The sequence below is a fragment of the Miniopterus schreibersii genome (genome assembly GCF_964146895.1).
Source record: "Miniopterus schreibersii genome assembly, chromosome: 6".
Classification (NCBI taxonomy): Eukaryota; Metazoa; Chordata; class Mammalia; order Chiroptera; family Miniopteridae; genus Miniopterus; species Miniopterus schreibersii.
This window is the reverse complement of record NC_138107.1, coordinates 73,402,007-73,422,842: the sequence shown is the minus strand read 5'-3', so window position 1 is coordinate 73,422,842 and position 20,836 is coordinate 73,402,007. Positions and strand designations below refer to the sequence as shown.

At 36.6% G+C, this 20,836-nt stretch overlaps 1 protein-coding gene across 1 annotated transcript in view; it reads left to right on the top strand.

Annotated features, from left to right (window-relative positions):
• Window positions 1-20,836, top strand: part of MAP3K5 (mitogen-activated protein kinase kinase kinase 5) — a 159,001-nt gene that overhangs the window by 81,686 nt on the left and 56,479 nt on the right. Inside the window, exons 8-11 of the mRNA XM_081140018.1 lie at window positions 1,429-1,541; window positions 6,187-6,346; window positions 8,476-8,629; window positions 15,075-15,182. Of these exons, the coding sequence (XP_080996144.1) occupies window positions 1,429-1,541; window positions 6,187-6,346; window positions 8,476-8,629; window positions 15,075-15,182 (535 nt within the window). The remainder of the gene's footprint in view (window positions 1-1,428; window positions 1,542-6,186; window positions 6,347-8,475; window positions 8,630-15,074; window positions 15,183-20,836) is intronic.

Sequence of the window (20,836 nt, the reverse complement as noted above, 5' to 3'; positions counted from 1 at the left end):
GGAAGTGTATAACTTCTTTCTTCTCCTATACTCTTTTTTACTGGAACCTTCTTCTGGATTCTGACTTATATGAGTCTTATAAATCCTGTTTGTCCTTGATATGACTGGCGTTGAATATCAGTAGTCTGGGTACATGCTTCTTCCGTTTTAGAATTGGGAATTCTGGAGAGATAAAAATGCTTTTTAATCACGAACAGTGATGCAGTTGGAAATATTATTTTTCTTATTTCACACACATAACTATTTCAACCAAGTAGTTAAGATTAATAGGTAAGTAGTTGAGATTAATATGTATTTGATTTTTGTTTCCATTCATATGCTTGTTCTACTTAAAAAGTAAGACCCTTAAAAAGGGCACATGTTCCTAAATATTCAGAAAAGTGTACATTTTCTTTCCTTTTGAAGTTCCACTTATTTTAAATTATGGAAAATTTCTAGTATATATAAAAGGCAGGAATATACTATAATGTACACTATTGTGCCTGCCACCACTTTTGCTATTCCCATCTTTCATTTTTACTGTAAACAGTTTAAATAGGAATACCTTTATCTTGAAATTGTAATGTGTTTTTTATGCATAACCTTTTTTTGTATCAAGTATTCATTCAGGAGGTGTTTAATCCTTATATTTTCCTCAGTCTGATTCTTTTAAAAAAAGATTTCATTTCATGTTTGTCTTAGGCAGTTTCTGTTAGTCACTAGAGCATTTATTTTACTTTTTTTCTTCATGCACCGAAATGAAATAATACTGAATATTGTTGCCTGTTGAATGATATATGTGAAGAAACTCTAGAATGGATCCTAGGAAGTGTTACCTTGAAAATACAGTGGATATGCAAACACTGAAGTCTTTTGAAATGTTGAAGTATTTTCAAAGGTTGATATTCAGTTTCATGCATATTCAGAAAAGTCTTTTTATTCTCTTTGAGCTAAAATTAGTATGCATAGTACAATCTCTGTTTTTCTTAATTTCTTAGTGCAATTAACATTTTTAATTTTATTTCTGTATCACTGTTATGGAACTGTTTCAGTATGTTACCCAGATGATCCTCCTCGTTGCTCTGTGTATTTTTAGGGCTTTTTATAAAACCTCTTTTAAAAATATGTGCACAGTTCTCATTTTGAAATTTTCACTGTGCACACATGCACACACTATCACATTTCTGGTAAACTATTGAAGAGAAGACTTTTTCAAAGACTGGGCTGCTATGGTGAGGGTGGGTTAAGTGGGGGCGTGCAGTGGATCTGAGGGTGAGGATATGCAGTCACTTAAGCATTAAATCCTAACAGCACACTAGATTCTGGGGTGACGGCCAATAGAATATTTTTACTTCTCAGGCATTGGGGTTATGCAAACAGAAGCTATTGCACACCTAGAGTTTCATGATTGAGAAAGTAAACTTGTACATTTGTGTGTGTTTTTTATAGGTTCAAAAAGGCATTTGAAAGTGAACCTACACTACAGTCAGGAATTAATTATGCAGTTCTTCTTCTGGCAGCTGGGCACCAGTTTGAATCTTCCTTTGAGCTCCGGAAAGTTGGTAATGACAGCTTGATATTTTACACGTGAATCCGTAAACTGGAGCCAACTTGGTACAAAGAAAAAGAATCATTGCTAGATAGACCTTTGCTTTCTATCTCATCTGACTTCCTGAAAAAAATTTTTTTTATTATATCTCCTTGTTTAGTGTTTCATACTATTGTGCAGAATATTGATAATTAGGATGTAAATCACTTTTTAGTTTATTTTACCTGTTTTGAAGAACACCCTGGTTAATATTTATTGTTCCAGTGCAAACTAATATAGAAAATATAGGCTCCATTTTCGGTGGAATTTTTAAATTACATAGCACGTTATAGGAGAGAGTTAAGAATTACAGGTTTGGGTCTCCATCAGTAATGGTGATGTAATAAAAGAACAGTGTGATTGGAATTGAGACAAACTACTATTTGAGTCTCATTTTCAGGGAGCAATAAAAATAAAATTTGTATTACTGAATATTAAAATCTGTGAATCTATAAAGATAACCAAGAAAAAGAAATCAAAACAAAATTCATCACTAAGCACAAATCAACTTATTTGTTATCTATGGAGGTGACTAACTTCTCAGAAAGTTGGATATTGTAGGGAAAAAATTAAGTACTTTCCATTTCTTTTAAAGACTACAGTTCATCCAGTTGAGATAAATCTCTTCTTAAGGCTGCTACATACGAAATGTATTTTGTTCAGGAGAATATATTCTTCAAAAGAGTGCTACCTAATAGAGTAGAGCGCGTGATAAAACTGATAATGATAGTGATGTTGAAATAATGGTTCTGGCAAAGATCAATGAAAATGTTTATTTGTAAAAAATTTATATTTGCCATATTTACATGGTACCAAAGCTCACTCACAGATTGCTTGTTAGTCACAAAGGAACAAATGTACCTATTTATCCCCTCCAGAGATCAGGCTGTTGGTGATCCAACTAGCACCCTTAGTGGGATGGCTGCACGCGGCCCTCCTGATGTGGTGTGGGGAATGTGGAGCAGACAGCACCTGATGTGAAATAGTCTCGCCAAAAATGTTTAGCCTGAATCTTAAGATCTGACATCTAGTTAATAGGAATCACAGTGTCTAGAGAAATCGGACACCACCATGAAGCGCCACCACACAGATCCAGAGGACATTCTACAAGACAGTCCTCCTTGTCTCTTTTTTTTAAACCTTCACTCGAGGATATTTTTTCCATTGCTTTTCAGAGAGAGTGGGAGGGAGGGGGAGAGAGAGAGAAATATCGATGTGAGAGAGACACATCGATTGGTTGCCTCCCATATGAGTCCCTACCAGGGCCGAGGATCGAGCCTGCAACTGAGGTAGCTGCCCTTGGCTGGAATTGAACCCAGGACCCTTCAATATGCAGCCTGATGCTCTAACCACGGAGCCAAACCAGCCAGGGCATTTAATGATTCTTGATTGGATTCTGGTTTGGGGAAAAAAAGCTATAGGAGACACTTGGGGAACAGTTAGAGATTTTGAATTAGGACCTGATACTAGATAATATTAAGGAATTATTTCTGTTAGGCGCAATAATTGAATAAGAGAATTTTTTAGGTGTATGCCACAACACTTAAGACTGAAATGTCATGATTTCTGTAATTTAATTTGAAATGGTGTGACAAAAATATTCAGGGAGATGAAGCAATAGCAAAATATTAACAATAATAGAAAATATGGCCATTCATTGTTATATTTTTTCTCATTTCATGTACATTTGAAGTTCTCTGTAATAGAAAATTGAAATGGAAAGAATTTAATCTCCACTATTTATGGAGGCTGTATGACCTTAGACAAGTTGTTAAAGGTCTTTGAGCTCTTTTTTCCTTCCTTCAAAAAGGAGATAATCTCTAATTCATTGTGTGGTTGTGTGGATTGAAAGAATTACATTTCCAGTGTACTTTGCACAGTGCTAGGCATCTAATGAGTAGTCAATAAAGTCTGTTTCCTACATTCTCCATTAAAGTACACTTGAATCTAATAGTAGCTCCAAGTTGTAAATCTATGATAAAACTAAACTATTTTTAAAAAATCTTCAATTTTTAGTAGCCAACCACTTCTAATTAGAGCATTGTTTATTTAAATTGCCTAAACAGACAATTGAACCAAATAATTGATATTTGAAACAGTAGTGACATACTGTTCATTGCTTATAAATTTAGCCAGAATTTTTTTAAAGAAAAATATCCAGCTGATAAGGCATGGTACAAAGGTATAAAAAGGTACTTCAGTAATAGTGCTTTAGCTGTTTGGCCCTATGGATCAAGAGCCTTAAAAATATTGTAGCCTAGCACCAAGTATAACACTACTTCTGAGACTCATTGCTATGGAAATGATCTCTAAATATGGGGGGAAATGTTATGTAGTAAGATGTTTATTCCTGTATCCCTTGAGGGGGGAGCTCCTAAATATAAAAATTAAAGACATATTCTTAACTCCATAGCTAAAAGATTACTATCTTCATGTAGAAACAGGTTTCATACATCATGTGGAAAGAACATAAAAGCTAATTCACAAAAGAAATACAAACATGAAAAGACAGCCAATTTCAATGGTAAAAAAAAGGCAGTGTTTTTTTTCCTTTCTCCATTAAATTGATAAAGATGAAAGGACATGATAGTATCCATAATTGGGAAAGGTGTGGGCAAGAGATTATTGTCACGTGTCACTAGTGAAAATGTAAATTGGTGCAGAATTTCTAAGGACAATTTGGCAAAATGTATCAAAACGTAAAATGGGTACATCTGCACCAAATAAGGTCAGGGTTAAGACTTTATTATAAAGAAACGATTGAATAAGTATATAAAACTATGTGTACAAGAATGTAGTAATCAAAAAAGTCTTTAGCAGCGTTTGAGTAAATGTGACATCCATATGCTAAAGTATTATTTGCCACAAAAACATTTTTGTCCAAATGCTGAGTGGCTTGGTGTCATGATCATGTGACAGATTTATGCCAAGGCCAGAACTAAATGGCACCCTCACAGAATGAACTTCTGGTGTGCAAGAATGAATCTAAAATTTTATTTAAAACTATTATTGTACCCCCTTTATTATTATACATTTTCTTAGTTCCTATTTAAATGTTTGACATGGTTTGGTGCTAGATCAGCCCGGGGTTCATTGCTCTGCACGTAATAGACAATAAAGAGATGCTCATTTTCAGCTGAGGCTGGTGGAGACATGTTTTTCGCATCTCATTTTCCCCACACACTTTCTTCTTTCCTTTGCATGCATTATATTTTTTATTATGTCCAGATAGGAGACCATGGATGTTGTTGCATATACTTGTGTAATTTTTTTATCCTCATAAAATTTTAAGGTGACAAAGCCATTCTTTTTTTAACTTATCGCAAAATGTGAAGAATGGACTTTTTTCTGAAATACACATGGTTTAAATGGAATTATATAATAAGTAGCATAAAGGTTTTTTTAAAGATTATTTGTTTTGTTTTATTTTCAAAAAATATAAATTCATAACTCAGGAACCATAAAATGGACACATGTAAGACATTTTAGTTAACTCAGTTGATACCAAAACCAGCAAGAGGATATGTCCAGTTCAAAGAGCATTTAAGAGTAGGGTATTTACAGATAATTTAACAAAGAAATGTTAGGATAAGATTTCTGAGTTCAGTTAAAAACAAAACACCTACTTTATGTTCAACAGGTCATAATCTTAGGGATTATCTGTTTTACTAGACATCTCTGTTGAACAAAAACCCACAAGTTAACAAGTAAACTTCTCTAAGTCTGAGATCTTTAATAAATAGTAAATAGTGAGATGAACTAACTACACTTTTCCTAGACAGTCCTTGAGTAGATATGCACCTATATGATATTGAAATGATGCATCCCACCCCTTTTTATCTACTCCCAAATCTCATAATTATATTGACAATTATGGATGTTAGTGGCACTAAACAATTCTGCAAGAATATATTCTTTTTAAGCAAAATAATTACAAATGCAAAAATAATATAAGGCAGAGTAGAGATGAAAATTCTAATGAAATGCAGAGAATCTAGAAGAACCAAAACAATATAGAAAAGAACAAAGCTGGAGGATTTACATTACTTGATTTCAAGTGTTGTTACAAAGCACCAGTAATCAAGAGAGTATTATCTGTCAGCTTCCTTATTTTTAACTTTGTAAGTGTATAATTGTTTTCGCATGTAAAATTATTAATAATTGTAGCATTTTACTCTTGCAAAATATATATACTGTACACATTTATACTTCAACTGACTGATAGGATGTCATCATATTTCCCTTTGAAGTAACTAAAGAATCCATGATACAGTAAGGGAATGAGGGAGGTTACACAACAAGGCATTTGGTGTTACCAGTTTTTAATTTTTGCGTATACAGACATATATGGAAATTCTGGAATGATGTACTTCAAAGTGACAGTGGCAGTTATCTTTGAGTTTTTAAGTTAATGGGTAAGTTTCACTTTCTTCTGTGTACCTTTATGATTAGTCTGACATATTTTTACAATGAGTTCAACCCCTTTTATAATCAGAAACTTAACAAAGCTTTTTTAATCTGAAAGGAAGAATGGAAGCTTCATTTTGTTTTTTAATAAAAAGTCAGCTCTGCCTAGCTGCTGTGTGTTTTTAACATTGTATTTCCTGTCCATCTTCTAGGAGTGAAGCTTAGTAGCCTTCTCGGTAAAAAGGGAAACTTGGAAAAACTCCAGAGTTACTGGGAAGTGGGATTTTTTCTGGGGGCCAGTGTTCTGGCCAATGACCACTTGAGAGTCATTCAGGCATCTGAAAAGCTTTTTAAACTGAAGACACCAGCATGGTAATAAACTGTTATGTGTTCATACAATTGATTTTCATAAACAGCTCCTATCGCTTCTGTCGAAGTATTTATATTTTGCACTGACAATCAGATTATTTTATTTGCTTATAGAATAAAATGCAGAATCTAGAGGGAAAAAGTGATGTCTATAAATAAAATATGTTGAATATAGGTTCTGATAATTTTGGACATAGATGATGTGTGCTGGCTGCTGGCTTATCCTTTTTCTCACATTGACCAAACCACGAACCCAGTGTTACCTACATAAATCATGCAGAAGCCTCAACCTTTATACCAACAAATCTAATCAACAGGTTTACAGTTTCCACCTCAGCCTCCCAGGCCTCTGCTCCAAACACATGCCCTTTGTTTCCTTTATGATCTAATCTCAGTTTTGGAATTGCCGTTCTTTTAACTTAGGGTTTACTGACATATTTTGGTGTTTTCTCTCTTTTTATATAAATGTGTGTTTTTCTAATTTCAAATTGTTCTTGGCATGCACCCAAGTCTCATCATTATATATGTGATAATTGGAGAGATGAAAACAAAATTCCATCTGCATTTAGGACTGTTTTTGAAAACAGTGCTAATTTTATTATGCATCACATGTAATGACAGACCATTAGCTATAAAGACTTTTTAAAGGTTAACAGTGATACTGAGAAAGGCTTAGAGCAGCTCAGAGCCCAGGCCACTGACCTATTTTCCACAGAGGAAATGACCCCCATGGTATGTCCTCATACCTTCCTAAAGGATTTTCTCGTTTTCAGCAAATCCTCCCCAGCATCACTCCCATTATGATCTTTCTGAAATTTATGTTGACCTTTCCCCTCCACTGAAACCCTTAAATCAATATAGTTCAATGATGCCTCACAGCCTAGGGATAAAGCCCATCTCCTTGGCTTGGCAAACAAGGTTTGCCCTTAGTCATCCCAGCCTCAGCTTTCCTTACGTCCCATGGTTACCCTGCTGTCGGAACACGCCGTGCTGTGGCTTCGTGTGCTGTCTCAGTGCTGCTGAGAGGGCCTCTTCCAGCGCCCTTCTCCACCTGGGAACGCTCATAAGTCACATCTCAAAAACCCCTCCCCGCATCCAGGGTACAAGTTCATGGATATTGCAGCATGCACGTGTGATGATTTCATCTCGTGAAGTTTTCTTCTTTCATGTTTCTGCATTTTATAGTTATCTCTATTGATATTGACAGAATGCCTTCTGTTAGTCGTATCTGTTTAGCTGCATCGATATTGATCACATGGTGCTATAGCACCGTTTCCCTTCTGTCTCCTCAGCACTGTGCACGACTTGAGAACAAGGCTGTACTGTCAGTAGTATGTTTACAGTGGGCATTCAGCAAATGACATGAAATACATGAACCAATAAATGCATGCATTAAATGTAGCCAAATTTGTTATTTCTTTATAATAACCATCAGATGGTAGAGGAGGTTGAGACTGAAGCACGGGTACAAAGAGATTTGGTTTTAGGTATCCTGGCTTCTGTTGACAAGAAAACAGACATTATTTTATGCAGTAGTAATAACCACGAAACAATGCCTTAAATTTCCATTAACTTAATGTTAGCTTTCCTGTTTATAGTTTACAGTGTGCTTGCACACCCATTGTCTCATAATTATCTTGCTTCTCATTTTTGCTAACTCTTCTTGGAGGCACCAGCAGTCTTGTCAGATTTGGGGATATTTGTGTGATATATAAGCTGAGTTGCTTCAGGCAAAATAATGATCTCTTATGAAGGGTCTGTGTAGAAAAACTTTCTTAAGGAAGTAAATTTTAAAACAAACGCATTAACCACTTTCTTGAACAGAATATAGACATTATTTTAAAGGTCATATTTTAAGGAGATATAAAGTCCAAGTTATTTAAGCCCTCTAAGCCTTAGTTTCCTCATCTTTAAAATGAGTATAAACCTGCCTGCTTTACTGAATTTTTGTGAGATTTAAATGAGATAATGTGTGAAAGTCCATGATGTGTAAGAAATAATGAATGATGTTTGGTGAATCTGAGTGCATAATTTTTAATACCGTATTTATACTTACAGAGTAAGACTGGGATACATGGGAACAGGTGGTTCTAAATTTGCCTCTTATGTGTTTACTATCTTTTAATGTTTAGGTACCTCAAGTCTATTGTAGAGACAATTTTGATATATAAACATTTTGTGAAACTGACTACAGAGCAGCCTGTGGCTATTCAGGAACTCGTGGACTTCTGGATGGATTTCCTAGTCGAGGCCACAAAGACAGATGTTACTGTAGTTAGGTTTCCAGTGAGTACTCTTCATTTAACTTAACTCTAATTATAGTTCTATTTTGTTTCTTTTATTTAAAGTATATCTTGCGCTGTGATTGTAACAGCTCTATATGCTGATTTTCATGCCCTAAAACAACAGTCATATAGTTAATACATTTATTTTCTGCACATTGGTTTGCTTTAGCTTACTTGTTAAAATAACTTCTCAAATTCAGAGAAATGAGATACATTTTTATGTTTTGCCATGGAATTTGGTGGTTTCTTTTCATAAGTTGAAAAGTGCACTTTCCCAAGAAAATATTGTTTCTTAGTTCAGTAAGTCAAGACATCTCTTCAGTCCAAACAGGTGGGTACTTATAATTCAGACTACAGTTTTGTTGACATTGTCATCAATATCAATTGCTATTATTGTGGTAAAATTTTGTTAGGCTCACCTGTGTTGTTATTACATCTCCATCACTCATTACCCATGTGAGTCAGAGTTAGATGTAGTATCCACAATCACTCTTTTTTTTTTAAAAAATATATCTTTATTGACTTCAGAGAGAGGAAGAGAGAGGGAGAGAGAGAGAGAAACATCAATGATGAGAGAGTCATTGATTGGCTGCAACCCGCAACGTGGGTATGTGCCCTGACCGGGAATCGAACCCCATCTCCTGGATCCCAGGTCGATGCTCAACTGCTGAACCACTCCTGGCTGGGCCACAATCACTCTTAACAATGCTTTAGATCATGGGAAATGATGACTTGTAGGTTTTTGTCTGCAACTCATTTTGGCTGGTCTCTGTCAAACTTTAGATATATATATTTAAATATATAATAGACCCACACACAAATACACAAACACTTCAAAAAATATATTACTCATCTTCCCAGCTGATGCCATCCCCATCCTTATAGCTCTAGGAATACCATCTAAAGCCAGTATAGCTTTAGCATCCAGTGCAAGAATTACTGGCTGCATATCAAAGTGATGCCATTCTTCTCCCTGTTTGAGCTCCTAGTCTCAATCTTCCATATCCAGAGGTGGTGACAACTCAGTTCTTTTCACAAAATCTTGTTTTGCAGTTCTTGTTGATAGTATCATCTGTTTGATTTAATTAAATCAATTGCTGGCATTAACAGACTTTCTTTACTCTTGCTTCCAGATGAAGCTTTAAACTCAGCAGGATCTTTAGTTGAAAAGCCTTTCAAACTAAAACACTTTATTTTCTAGCCTAGATTATGTATAGCTAGGAAAACACTTATCTCAGAGTGAGCTGGCAGCTTTCCTTGAGCTGTAGCGCTGATGCTAGTAAACGTAGTGGGGAGAGAACACAGCACAGACCTGAATTATTTAATTGACTGTTGACTTGATTGACTAGAAAATTAGCTATGAGAGGAAAGCACTCATAATAGCTATTCTGAACTGATTTAAATTAGCTTAATGTGAATTTAGCCTGTTATAATGTGAATGTAAAAAAAAATAAAACCAGAAAACATGAAGAGAAGTTAGCAGAATATAGGTATATAGTCTAAGTGAAAGACGCCTTTTTAAGCAAGAAAGGGACCTATAAGCCCAAACAGCAAATATTGACCGATTTGATTTCATTAAAAATTCAAATTTTTGTTTAGTAAAAAACACCATTTATCTTTGATAGTGGGCACACAGTGCAGCGTATAGATCTTGTAACACAGAAACCCACACTTGAAATCTATATGATCATATTTTAACCAGTGTCACCCCAATAAATTTAATTTAAAAAACACCATAAGCATGGCAAATGCTAGACAGGGAGACAATACTTAATACTAAGGCTGCAAAATGATTAATTTACCTAATATGCAAAAAACCCCAACCAACTCTTAATTTATAAGCAAAAGAAAAAGAAAAATGGACAAATCATGTGAAGAGAAAATATCACTGAGTAGTCAAAAAAAGGAAATTAAAATGAGATGCCATTTTACGTGTGCCATTTTACACGAGTGCAAATATATCTGTAGGGTAAATTCCCAGAAGTGGGCTTGATTCAGATTGCCATGCTGCCCTCCACCATTTGACATCCCCACCATCAGCATACGAAGCTGACTGTTTTCCCAAAGTCTCTCCAAAAAGTGTATTATCAGAGTTGTACTTCTGCTAAACTTACAGATGAAAAATGGTATATTGGGGCAGTTTTAATTAATGTTTCTCTTATTATGTGTGAGGATATGCGTATGATTAAGTTCATGTGTTTAAAAGACCACTTAGTGATTTAAAAGAAAAGAAGAATCTGTTGCCACCATTTAAAAATAAAGAGTTGGACCTTCGTTGCTGGCTATGATGGAGTAAATGGTATTGGTATTGCTACAAAAACCTATAAAATCTGCACAAAATATACAAAACAACTGTGTGGAGACATGAAACAACAATTATCACAATACTGCAATACTTGGGGGGAGGTACTTGAGTTGAGTCCCACCTTCATCCACTAGTTTTCCCCCAAGGTCATTTTTCTGGCTGCAGCCCAAGGAGGTGGAGCCTTGGTTGGGAGTGACATTTTCACTTGCTAGAGCAGACACATATCAGTGTTCGGGGCTCTAAGGCAGCTAGAATTTGAGGGGCAGGCAGTTGGAAAAGAGGGAGCCTTGAAGAATGAAACCCAGGATTCTGCCTGGCTATTTCAGATAGTGTGAACAAGGGGTAAGCACATTGTAAATAAATGCAATTATAGATCCCAATCTTGGACTAAAATTGGGTTTTGGATGAGACCTATGTGGCTTAAATAAACCTTATCAAGGTAAGTTTCCATGCTATTTAGGAGATCATCACCAGAAGTGGCAGAGAACATCTTTTGAATGGCTGAAAGCTGAGGAGATACTCCAGATCTTAAACCATGCAGGGATAAGATGTTGAATTTTGGGCCAAGCTAGAATGATGAGACCTTGGTGAATACCCCAAGCCCTCAGTTGATATATAGAAACCCATGCCCCAGGAGTAATGGCAAAACTAAAACCGACCCACCCTAACAAAACCAGAATAAAACTAAGCCGTGATAGGATCAAGATGATACACTGATGCTAACTAGGGGGAAAAAGGCTCTGGAAAGATATAATTCAGAGCATCTGCAGTGTAATTCAGATGTAATCAAAGATTACTGGACATGTTAAGAAGCAGGAAAAAGTCACTGATAATGAAGAGCTAAGACAGCCGGTAGAGGCAGACCCAGAAGTGATTCACATGTTGGAAATACCAGATAGGGACTTCAAATAACATAATTACCATGTAAAAGAAGAGGAAAAGATAGACAAAATGGGTGAAAGGTAGAGTATTTCAACTGAAAAATGAAGTTTATAAAAAATTCAAGTGAAAAGTCAGGAGAATTCACATAAAACTCCAGATTTTCAACTGCTCTTAAATGAAAGGGACACTAGGCCAGTGTGGTTCAGAGGCTGAGCATCGACCTATGAACCGAAAGGTCCCTGGTTTGATTCCCTGTCAGAGCACATGCTTGGGTTGCGGACTGGATCCCCAAAAGGGGACATGCAGGAGGCAGCCAATAGATGTTTCTATCTATCCCTCTTCCTTCCTCTCTAGAATGAATAAAAAAATATTTTTTTAAAAGTGCAAGGGACTGGCAGTTCGTGACTGCATACTCCGAAAGCAACAACATACTGAGCCAGCTAGCTGCTACCATTTAAGATGTTGATTTCAGTCCCATTCATCCTGCTTCACTCACTTACCTATCCCACCAGGCCCCCACTCCCTGCAGTCACTGGAGTTTCCTACCCATGTTCTACTACATAGAGAAAGGCAAGCTTCTGGTTCCTGTGGGACTATATCAGTCATTTTAACTTGTCCTGACCTTAGAGCACCTTCTGTGGCTCACACTTATTAAGGCTGCAATAGGTCTTCATTGGGCTGATAACATTATCCTTCTTTTGAAGTAGATCTTTCTAAAACCAGGATGACTTATATTCAAAAATAATTTAATTTGTTTGTCTCCATTTATCTCACTACCATATTCATTCTCATTCCTTCAAGAAAAACCGTCACCCTGGGAAATGATTTGAATGGTTCCATCATTTATTATTATTTAGGTTCATTTCAGGTATTTTTTCACCTCTTTTCTGTGTATATTTTCTTTCCTTCCTACATTAAAAAGTCAGGTGACCATCAACCCATTACCTAATGTCAGTTGAGAGGAAATGGAGTGTGGTAATTCAGTTAATGTCTACTTTTTATAGTTTATAGGCCTTGTTTTTCTTCCCGCTTCAGATATATGAAGGTAGCAATTGATTGTAGTGTTAACCAACATAAAAGACTAGAAATTAAAAGCAAGAATGTGTATACTCTCAAGTGAGTTGAATCGTGAGTTGGTTTTATCAATTGCCTCTTTTTTTTTTCCCTTTGGTCTTTGCTCAGCTTTTCTGTGACCTCCAAAATGCATGCTACAAATTCCTCATATTTTGTAATTTCAAGGGCAGATCATAGGGCTCAGCAAATGTTAGACAATGATAATTGCAACCAGTGTTTATTCCCTATCTCAAGGCAGGAACACATAATTCAGATTTTATCTATTAGAAATATGTGAGATAACAATAAACACATAATTTAAGAAGACAGGAGAGAACCTGGTGCTGTGCATTTCTAATGTTAAATACTGTGCCCATGTAATTAGGGAACAAGGTATATTCTCATTTTTCAATGCAATGACTTGGATGCTATTTTGAGATGGGAAACCACCTTTTATTCCCTATTATTCATTTTAATTTCACAAGCACTGAGATACTCAGATTTGAGAATACTATTTCTGCAAAGTTTAGATTGAAAATTTATTTTCATTATTAACCAGTACCACTTAACTGGAATTTGGACCTTGATTCACCTGGTATGTTCCTGAATCAGAATATGTTCCCCTCTGGGCTCTTACTATATGTCTATTTATGGTATATTCTATCTTATTTTCATAGCTAGAGCCTAACCAAGAATTCTTTATGCCTTTACAGTTTTTATAGTAAAGCATAAAGAAAAATTTGTTTCTCTAATCCCCTTTCTCTAGTTCCCTGTACTTAAATACTGTTATAAGTTTATCGTAAAATAAATACATTGGGTTTGCAGTGTATGGCTGAGTTACTTTCTAACCCAGATTTCTGTTTCGGCTGCACTTTAGGTTATAATGCATTGGGAATTCTTTTTTGACACAGCCTTCTGAAGGAGTTTTCTTCCACTTTTATTTGGTAAACCTTGCTTGATACAAGATCATTTCTAAAAAGACAATTCTCTTGAGTTCTAAGCAGTGGAGCAGGAAGAACGATTCCAGTTCCTATGCTAGTTAAGCATTAGCTTTATTGTTGTTGTTGTTATTTTGTTAATCCTCACCCAAGGATATTTTTTCCATTGATTTTTTAGAGAGAATGGAAGGGAGGGGGAGAGGCAGAGAGAGAGAAACATCAATTTGAGAGGCACATCAATTGGTTGCCTCCCACGTGCACCCTACCGAGGCAGGGATCGAGCCTGCATTCGAGTACATGCCCTTGACTGGAATTGAACTGCGACCCTTCAGTCTTTCAGTCTGCAGGCCAGCGCTCTAACCACTGGACGGAACTGGCTAGGGCTATTTTTTATTATTTTTAACATGCCTACTTAAGTCTACATAGGAAATTTGAGCTAGGCAGGTGCCTTTAAACATTTGTATAAAATAGGTAATAGTTGCAGCACCTTTGAAATAAGGGCATGTATAATTTTTTAATGTTATTTGCTCCTAAAATGAGATATTGGTAATAATATATCATGTAGTCCTTAGATGAGATTCTCATCTCACAACACAAACCCCTCATATATCTCCAAAACAGGAGCAAGTTTATTTTTCTCTTTTTTTTATCACAAGGCTAAATACATTATTATCAAAGATATCAATTGTATCATGAAGGCAGTGTGAAAATATTTTTATTTCATATAGCTATGTCCATTTCTTTGGTTTTTATATAAACTCTTTCAATAATAACCAAAATCATTTCTCAGTCCATTTACATGGACATGAATACCATATATCTTTATCATAGGTGTGACAGCAGAAAACCTAAAAAGTATGTTACATTGAGTCTTTTTCTTTCCTCGTACAGAATTATTTGTTTTGCCATATTTCTGCCTTTCTTTGATACATTTATATTTATAGAAATAGAGTATATTGCCTGATAAATGTATTGCCTGATAAAATAAAAGCTTTTTAAATAGCCAAACCAATATGTGCACTTCAAAAATTTATTTCCAATAAATTTCAGCAATAAAAGATGATGTATTATTGGAACTTATGATACTTATATAATACCACAAAATATTCAAAGGACCCATAAAATGGCAATAGTCAGAATTTTAAGGGTTTTACTCCAGCAGTGGACCCAGAACCTCATCCGATAATCAGTGCCGTGTTGTTACGTCAGCTCTACGTGGTTTGAATCCTAAGTCACTAATATTAATGTCTTTGTTTTATATTTTCAAGGTATTAATATTAGAACCAACCAAAGTCTATCAACCTTCGTATTTGTCTATCAACAATGAAGTTGAGGAAAAGACAATATCTATTTGGCACGTGCTTCCTGATGACGAGGTAAATTGTGCATTTATTAACACGAGTATTAATAATGAAGTTCTTTACACCCTTTCAGCATTTATATATTCCAGCAAATATCTGCATTAGTTAAAAAGAAATAGCTTGATTATGTATTAATCCTGGCATAAATATATTCTCTAATATAAAATTTATTAAATTTGGGTTATGGATTTCAGTTCATTTAATAAAATATAATTGAGCTATGTGGATTTTTGTTATAGATGACATAAGTATCCAGAGTGTACTTTAAATTGGCATATTTCTTTGTTTTGTAAATTTATTCTGTAAATTAAATTATGAACTAAAGAACTGATACTTAAAATATATGATTAAAAGATGCATGTCTTAATTCTAGAAAGCCTGTTGGAATAACGCTACTTCTAGTCTTACACTGGTGTGATTGTAGTTATCATTACATCTCAGCAGTTTGCTTATCCAAGTAGCTGCTAACTCTCAGATTAGCCACTGGCTCTGTATGGGCTGTGCTGCCACTGGTGTTCAGAAGGATCTTAAACACTCTCATTTCTACTCATAGCAATTGTTTGAATAACCCTTTCCACTTACGTATTTCATCAGGTTTAATGCATGTACAAATCACCCCATTATTTTTAAAATAGAAACTTTTCAAGACCTGATTCTAGTCCACAGGATAAACCACAGACATGAAAGCAGTCTTGTGGCAAAGTAATTTTGTGGGGTTCTTTCGTAATTATTTCCCCAAATACCCTTATAATTTTCCTTAAATATCTATGTACTCAACACATATTTATTGAGCACTTACTCTGTGACTGGCACTCCCAAACTCTGTTAGGCATGAGGAAAACAGATGTGTACAAAATAAGCAAAATTCCTGCCCTTGTGGTGTTGCTGATGAAAATGGATTCTTGCAGTGTTGCGAGAAAGGAATTTCAAAGGGCACACGTGTGGGAGAAGTTTAAGCATAGTGGCAAGATTTTTTGGGGTGAAGGAAAAGAATATACCCTCGGGGATGTAGAGGGTGGGTAGGCTCTAGTAGCCACTGCTCTGAGATCCTTGATAATCCTGCATATATTTTCTTGGTTTTCAAGAACAGGCAGGCTTTTTTTTCAAACTATCCAACCTACTTCCTGGGTTTTCCTGGGCATGTGCTGGGTCCTCCCCCTAACCAATCCCTTTCCTGGACCTTCTGTAGTTCCACACCTTTATTCAGTCTGATTCTTTTCCCAGGCTAGACTGCCCCTTTATGTCACCCTTTGGCTCCTTCTGCAAATGCCCCAAAGTTCTGCTTCACATCTGGTTTTTACTGTGCATGTGCTTACCTCCCCCTGCACCATCTTGGTTTCTACTGTACATGAGCCTAGCAAAGGAACTTCCCCTGATATTTTATCCCTCCCCCTTAGTAATTCTGGGGGGACTAGTTGCCCCCCCACTCCAGGGAGATGGGAAAGTGATTTCTTCCTGCCCACTTGGGGATTGCTTGGGGATTAAGTCCCTTCAGCAGAAGATATGGTCCCCTGGGGGGCCAGTGAATGTTGCAGCTTCCTAGTGAATGAGGCTTAATGTCTGATTCAGCTCCCTAGTTTATTAGGTGTAATGTTTGATTCCATTTGCTCCCGTCCTTTATTAATACTATCTATGTACCTATGCTAACAGTAGTGCTTACCTTCTACTCAAGGAGACAAACAATGAACAAATAAATAAAATATGTAGGTATATTAAATGATGAAAAGGAGGAAATAAAGCAGAAAAAGTAATCAGGAAGTAAACTTGGAGGCATGGGACTGCAATTTTGGATTCAAATCCTATCACTGCTCTTGTGCACCATGGCTTCTCCAAGCTGTAGTGTTCTTATCTGTTGAATGGGGTAATAATAATACCCACCTCAAAAGGTTGTTGCTAACATTAAATGCAGTAATGTAGGTTGAGTGTATTGCATGGAGCCTGGCATATAATAAATGCTCAATGTATTTTAATAATAGTAACAACAATAGCAATAATAAAATCACAGCAGTACACATGGACTAAACCCCAGAATTTAACCCCGTTTAGATGACATGGCAGCAGTCATTTGGTTGGTTGTTCGTGTTATATTAGGGAACTGTGATGTGATTCATAGTAAGGAATATATATTTTATTCTAGTCCCTGTTTCTGGCACAGAGCTCCTGAAACCCTTGGAATTTCCTAAGTGTTGAGAGCCGGAGGGTATCTTCTGCTATGTTAATGAGGTGACTTTTGGATGCACCTTGTTGCTGGGGGGAACCAAGACTGTGATTAGAGGGCAGGAACTTTCAGTCCCACCCTCTGACCCTTAGGGAGGGGAGAGGGGCTGGTGGTTGAATCAGCCACCAGTGGTCACTGATTTAATCAGTAATGCCTAAGTAATAAAGCGTCTGTAATAACCCATAAGGACATGGTTCAGAGAGCTTCTGTGTTGGGGAACACATGGAGATGTGGACAGAGGGGCCACCTAGAGAGGGCACGGAAGCTCCATGACCCTTCCCACATGCCGTGCCCTATTCATCTCTTCCATCTGGCTGTTCCTGAGTTATATCCTGTTATAATAATCAAGTAATCTAGTAAATAAAAGGTGTTGAGTTTTTTTAATTCTGTAATTTGCTCTAGCATATTAATCAAACCCAGGGAAGGAGTTACTGAAGTTCAGATCTATAGCTGCCCTGACGGCATTACCAGAAACAAATTACCAGTTTAATTGACCAGTAACAAAATTAGTAATAACTAATAAAACTATCAGTTTACATGTTAATATTGTTTTAAAGTGCACAGTGTTTTATTTACAATATTTTAAAGTATATGCATACATGTTCTCACAAGCAGAAGTAGAGTAGTCACCCAGTTGAAACTATAAAAACTAAAAGAGGTTAGGAGAGGTAAACATTATTATCTGGGAGAGGAGATTTTTCAAAGGCTTGATTGGAAAGAGCAAGGTTGGCCAAGGACACTTGGAAACAGGATGGAGCTAAAGGAATTAGCAATTAGCAAGGCCCCAGAAAATGAGTGGAGAGCCAGAAGTATTTGGAAGACAGAAAAAGAACAGAAAGTAAGCCAGAGATTTTTGGAAAATGAGTAATGTTGTCATTATTTTTCCTTTCTAGAGGTTCTTCACTCAGTAAAGTTAGCCTTGTATTGATTCTAGAGAAAATTTTTATACTATGCTAAGAAATAAATACATTAGGGTATAAGTGAGTGCATGAAGGGTTAACGATTTTGCTGTAAATTGTCTTTTCTTACCATCTTTTAAGATCAAGAAGAATTTCTGCATTTGCGAATTGCTCATTCCTTATTACTTATTCCTTATTAGTGCTAAAAATTCTCCTTGTTCAAAAATTTAAGCTTTCTTAAATCATTTAGTTTCTGTTTTGAATCTGTCAACTTTGCAAACACTAGTTTTACCCATAGTGTATTCATTACCACTGCCATTTTCTCTGTTTTTTAAAAAAACAGAAGTGATACAGTTGGAATGAAGACAAGCAATAAAACTATCACTTTGTTATTATTGTTAGTTTAAAGCAACTGTAGTAACTATAATTAAATAACAGATAAGCAACAGATTTAATACATCTTATGTTAAACAGGAAATGGATTGTTTTTGTCATCGAATGTTTAAAAATTTTTTTTCTAAAAGTAGAATAACAGAGAATGTTGCTTTTCATCTATCATATTTATTTCTTTACTCACTTCCTCTTGATGTTTTCATTCTGTGGAATGAACAGTTACATGAGCTATTATATAGTTCATTTTGCAACTTTCAAAACTTTAAGATCATTACACCAATTCCCAAGAGTACAAGGGACTCTTAAAGAGTTATTCTACATTCAGGGGCAAAATGAAATAAAATCCCAATCTTTTAACTGCTCTCCCTTTGTTCAGTAGATGGTTACTGCTTAAAACAAGTTAGTACTTCAAGAAGGTCTACATGTGCTCATGAAAGAAAAACCTAGATTGAGGAACCAGAGAAGTTATTTGCAAGATATTTTAAATGGTTGTTATTTAGAATTTCCCTCCTTTTAGGTTTGACATTTAAGCACTCCTGACCTGTCTGGTGGCTTCTTGGGCAAAGGTAACAGACAACAGGGACCCAGCGGAGTACTATGTGCTAACCTTCGCTCCAGCTCCAGCTCCAGCCTGTGGCCATTTGGAGAAGACCCAAGAAATTTATTAGGGGAATATGTTTAACCTCAGACTGTAGATTTTGATGATATGATGTTCTCATCCTTCAAGGATACTTTTAGCCACAAAACCCCCAACTAAAAGTGGCTTAAATAATAAGGAATTGTTATCACATATAAGAATTTCTGAGGTGGGTTCATTCTGCGGCTGATTTCAGTGGCTTGACAGTGTCCGAATTCTGAGTTGGCTTCTCTGTATGCTCTTGGTTTTTCACTCATCGTCTTAAATAGCAGCTCCAAGCATCACTTCACACAGACCACATCCAGATGAGGAGAGTCAGGACCTTTCCTTACATAAAAAGTTGTATCAGGTGATTATGCTAAACCACCCACCAGCAAGGAAAATGTACTTACCATGGTTGATTTAGACTAATCAGTTTCACTATCCTTAAGCATTGCCACCTGAACAAAAATTCATATTTTATTAGCAAAGAAGGGAGGAAGGGCCATTGCCTAGGGAACCAATAATGTCTGCACAGTATATAATTTCTGCCACCTTACCTCAGCATTAACTCCTGGTTCCTGTTCTTGCCCTAGCTGGGGCACAGGGTCTGAGGCCAACCAGTTCCTAGAAAACGGTGCTTGTGCTGATTAAATAAGGTTGAGTGTTTGTTGGTTTGGGGTTTGTTGGGGTTAAATATTATTCCAGCTCTGCCTCTGGCGTCCCTTTCCCCCTGATTCCCAGACAGGCCAAGGAGCCTTTTACCTCACCTGTTGGCTTTCTAGCTCACCAGCTCCTCCATGTGGAGAGTCCACTAGCAAGGTTGGTGGGGAGAGGCCTTATTCCAGATCACTTCATCTCACTCAGTCCTGGGCTTTACACCACTGAAATGGAATGTTTCCTGGCAGTACTTGAACCTTTCAGGAACCTAACATTCTGAAAATGCTTTACACCTTTCCTACAAAACCAGCCCAATCAACCTGGGAAATCTCGCCTTGGCTGCTCCCAGAACAGGGCGGATGGAAGACAGATTTTACTAGTGCTGTCTTGTTGGTATTTGTCAGTTGCTGTGTTCAATTGCAGGTTTGCACGCTGCCCTATCAGCTTGCACTCAACCTCCACCTCCTGATCCTGGCGGTAGCCTTAGAAAGAAACTGAGTTGCAGGCTCTGCGTCTAAGGCTGCCTTGTATGCAAGTAATGTGCAGGTTAACAGCTGCAGCTCCTGGGTCACATATACTTAGAAGGACACCTGAGGCCAACAGGATTTAGAAGCAACTTTCAAATTACCAGCTGAAGCTGCAGGCTGCTATTTTATTTTAATTCCCTGTGCACTCTGGTTAAGAGAACCACATTCCCGGAGTACCTTTCTATGGTCTCTGCCTTTTCTGGGCTTCATGTACAACATTTGCTCTGTGGTAATTCAGTTCACATCCCCATGGCCTGATTGATGTGCATTGAAACTAGTAAATCTGCTTCAGGCTTGACAGGGTTTATTTTAAGTCGAATGGCCCTGGCAGAGAACTAGTTGCTGTGAATATAAAT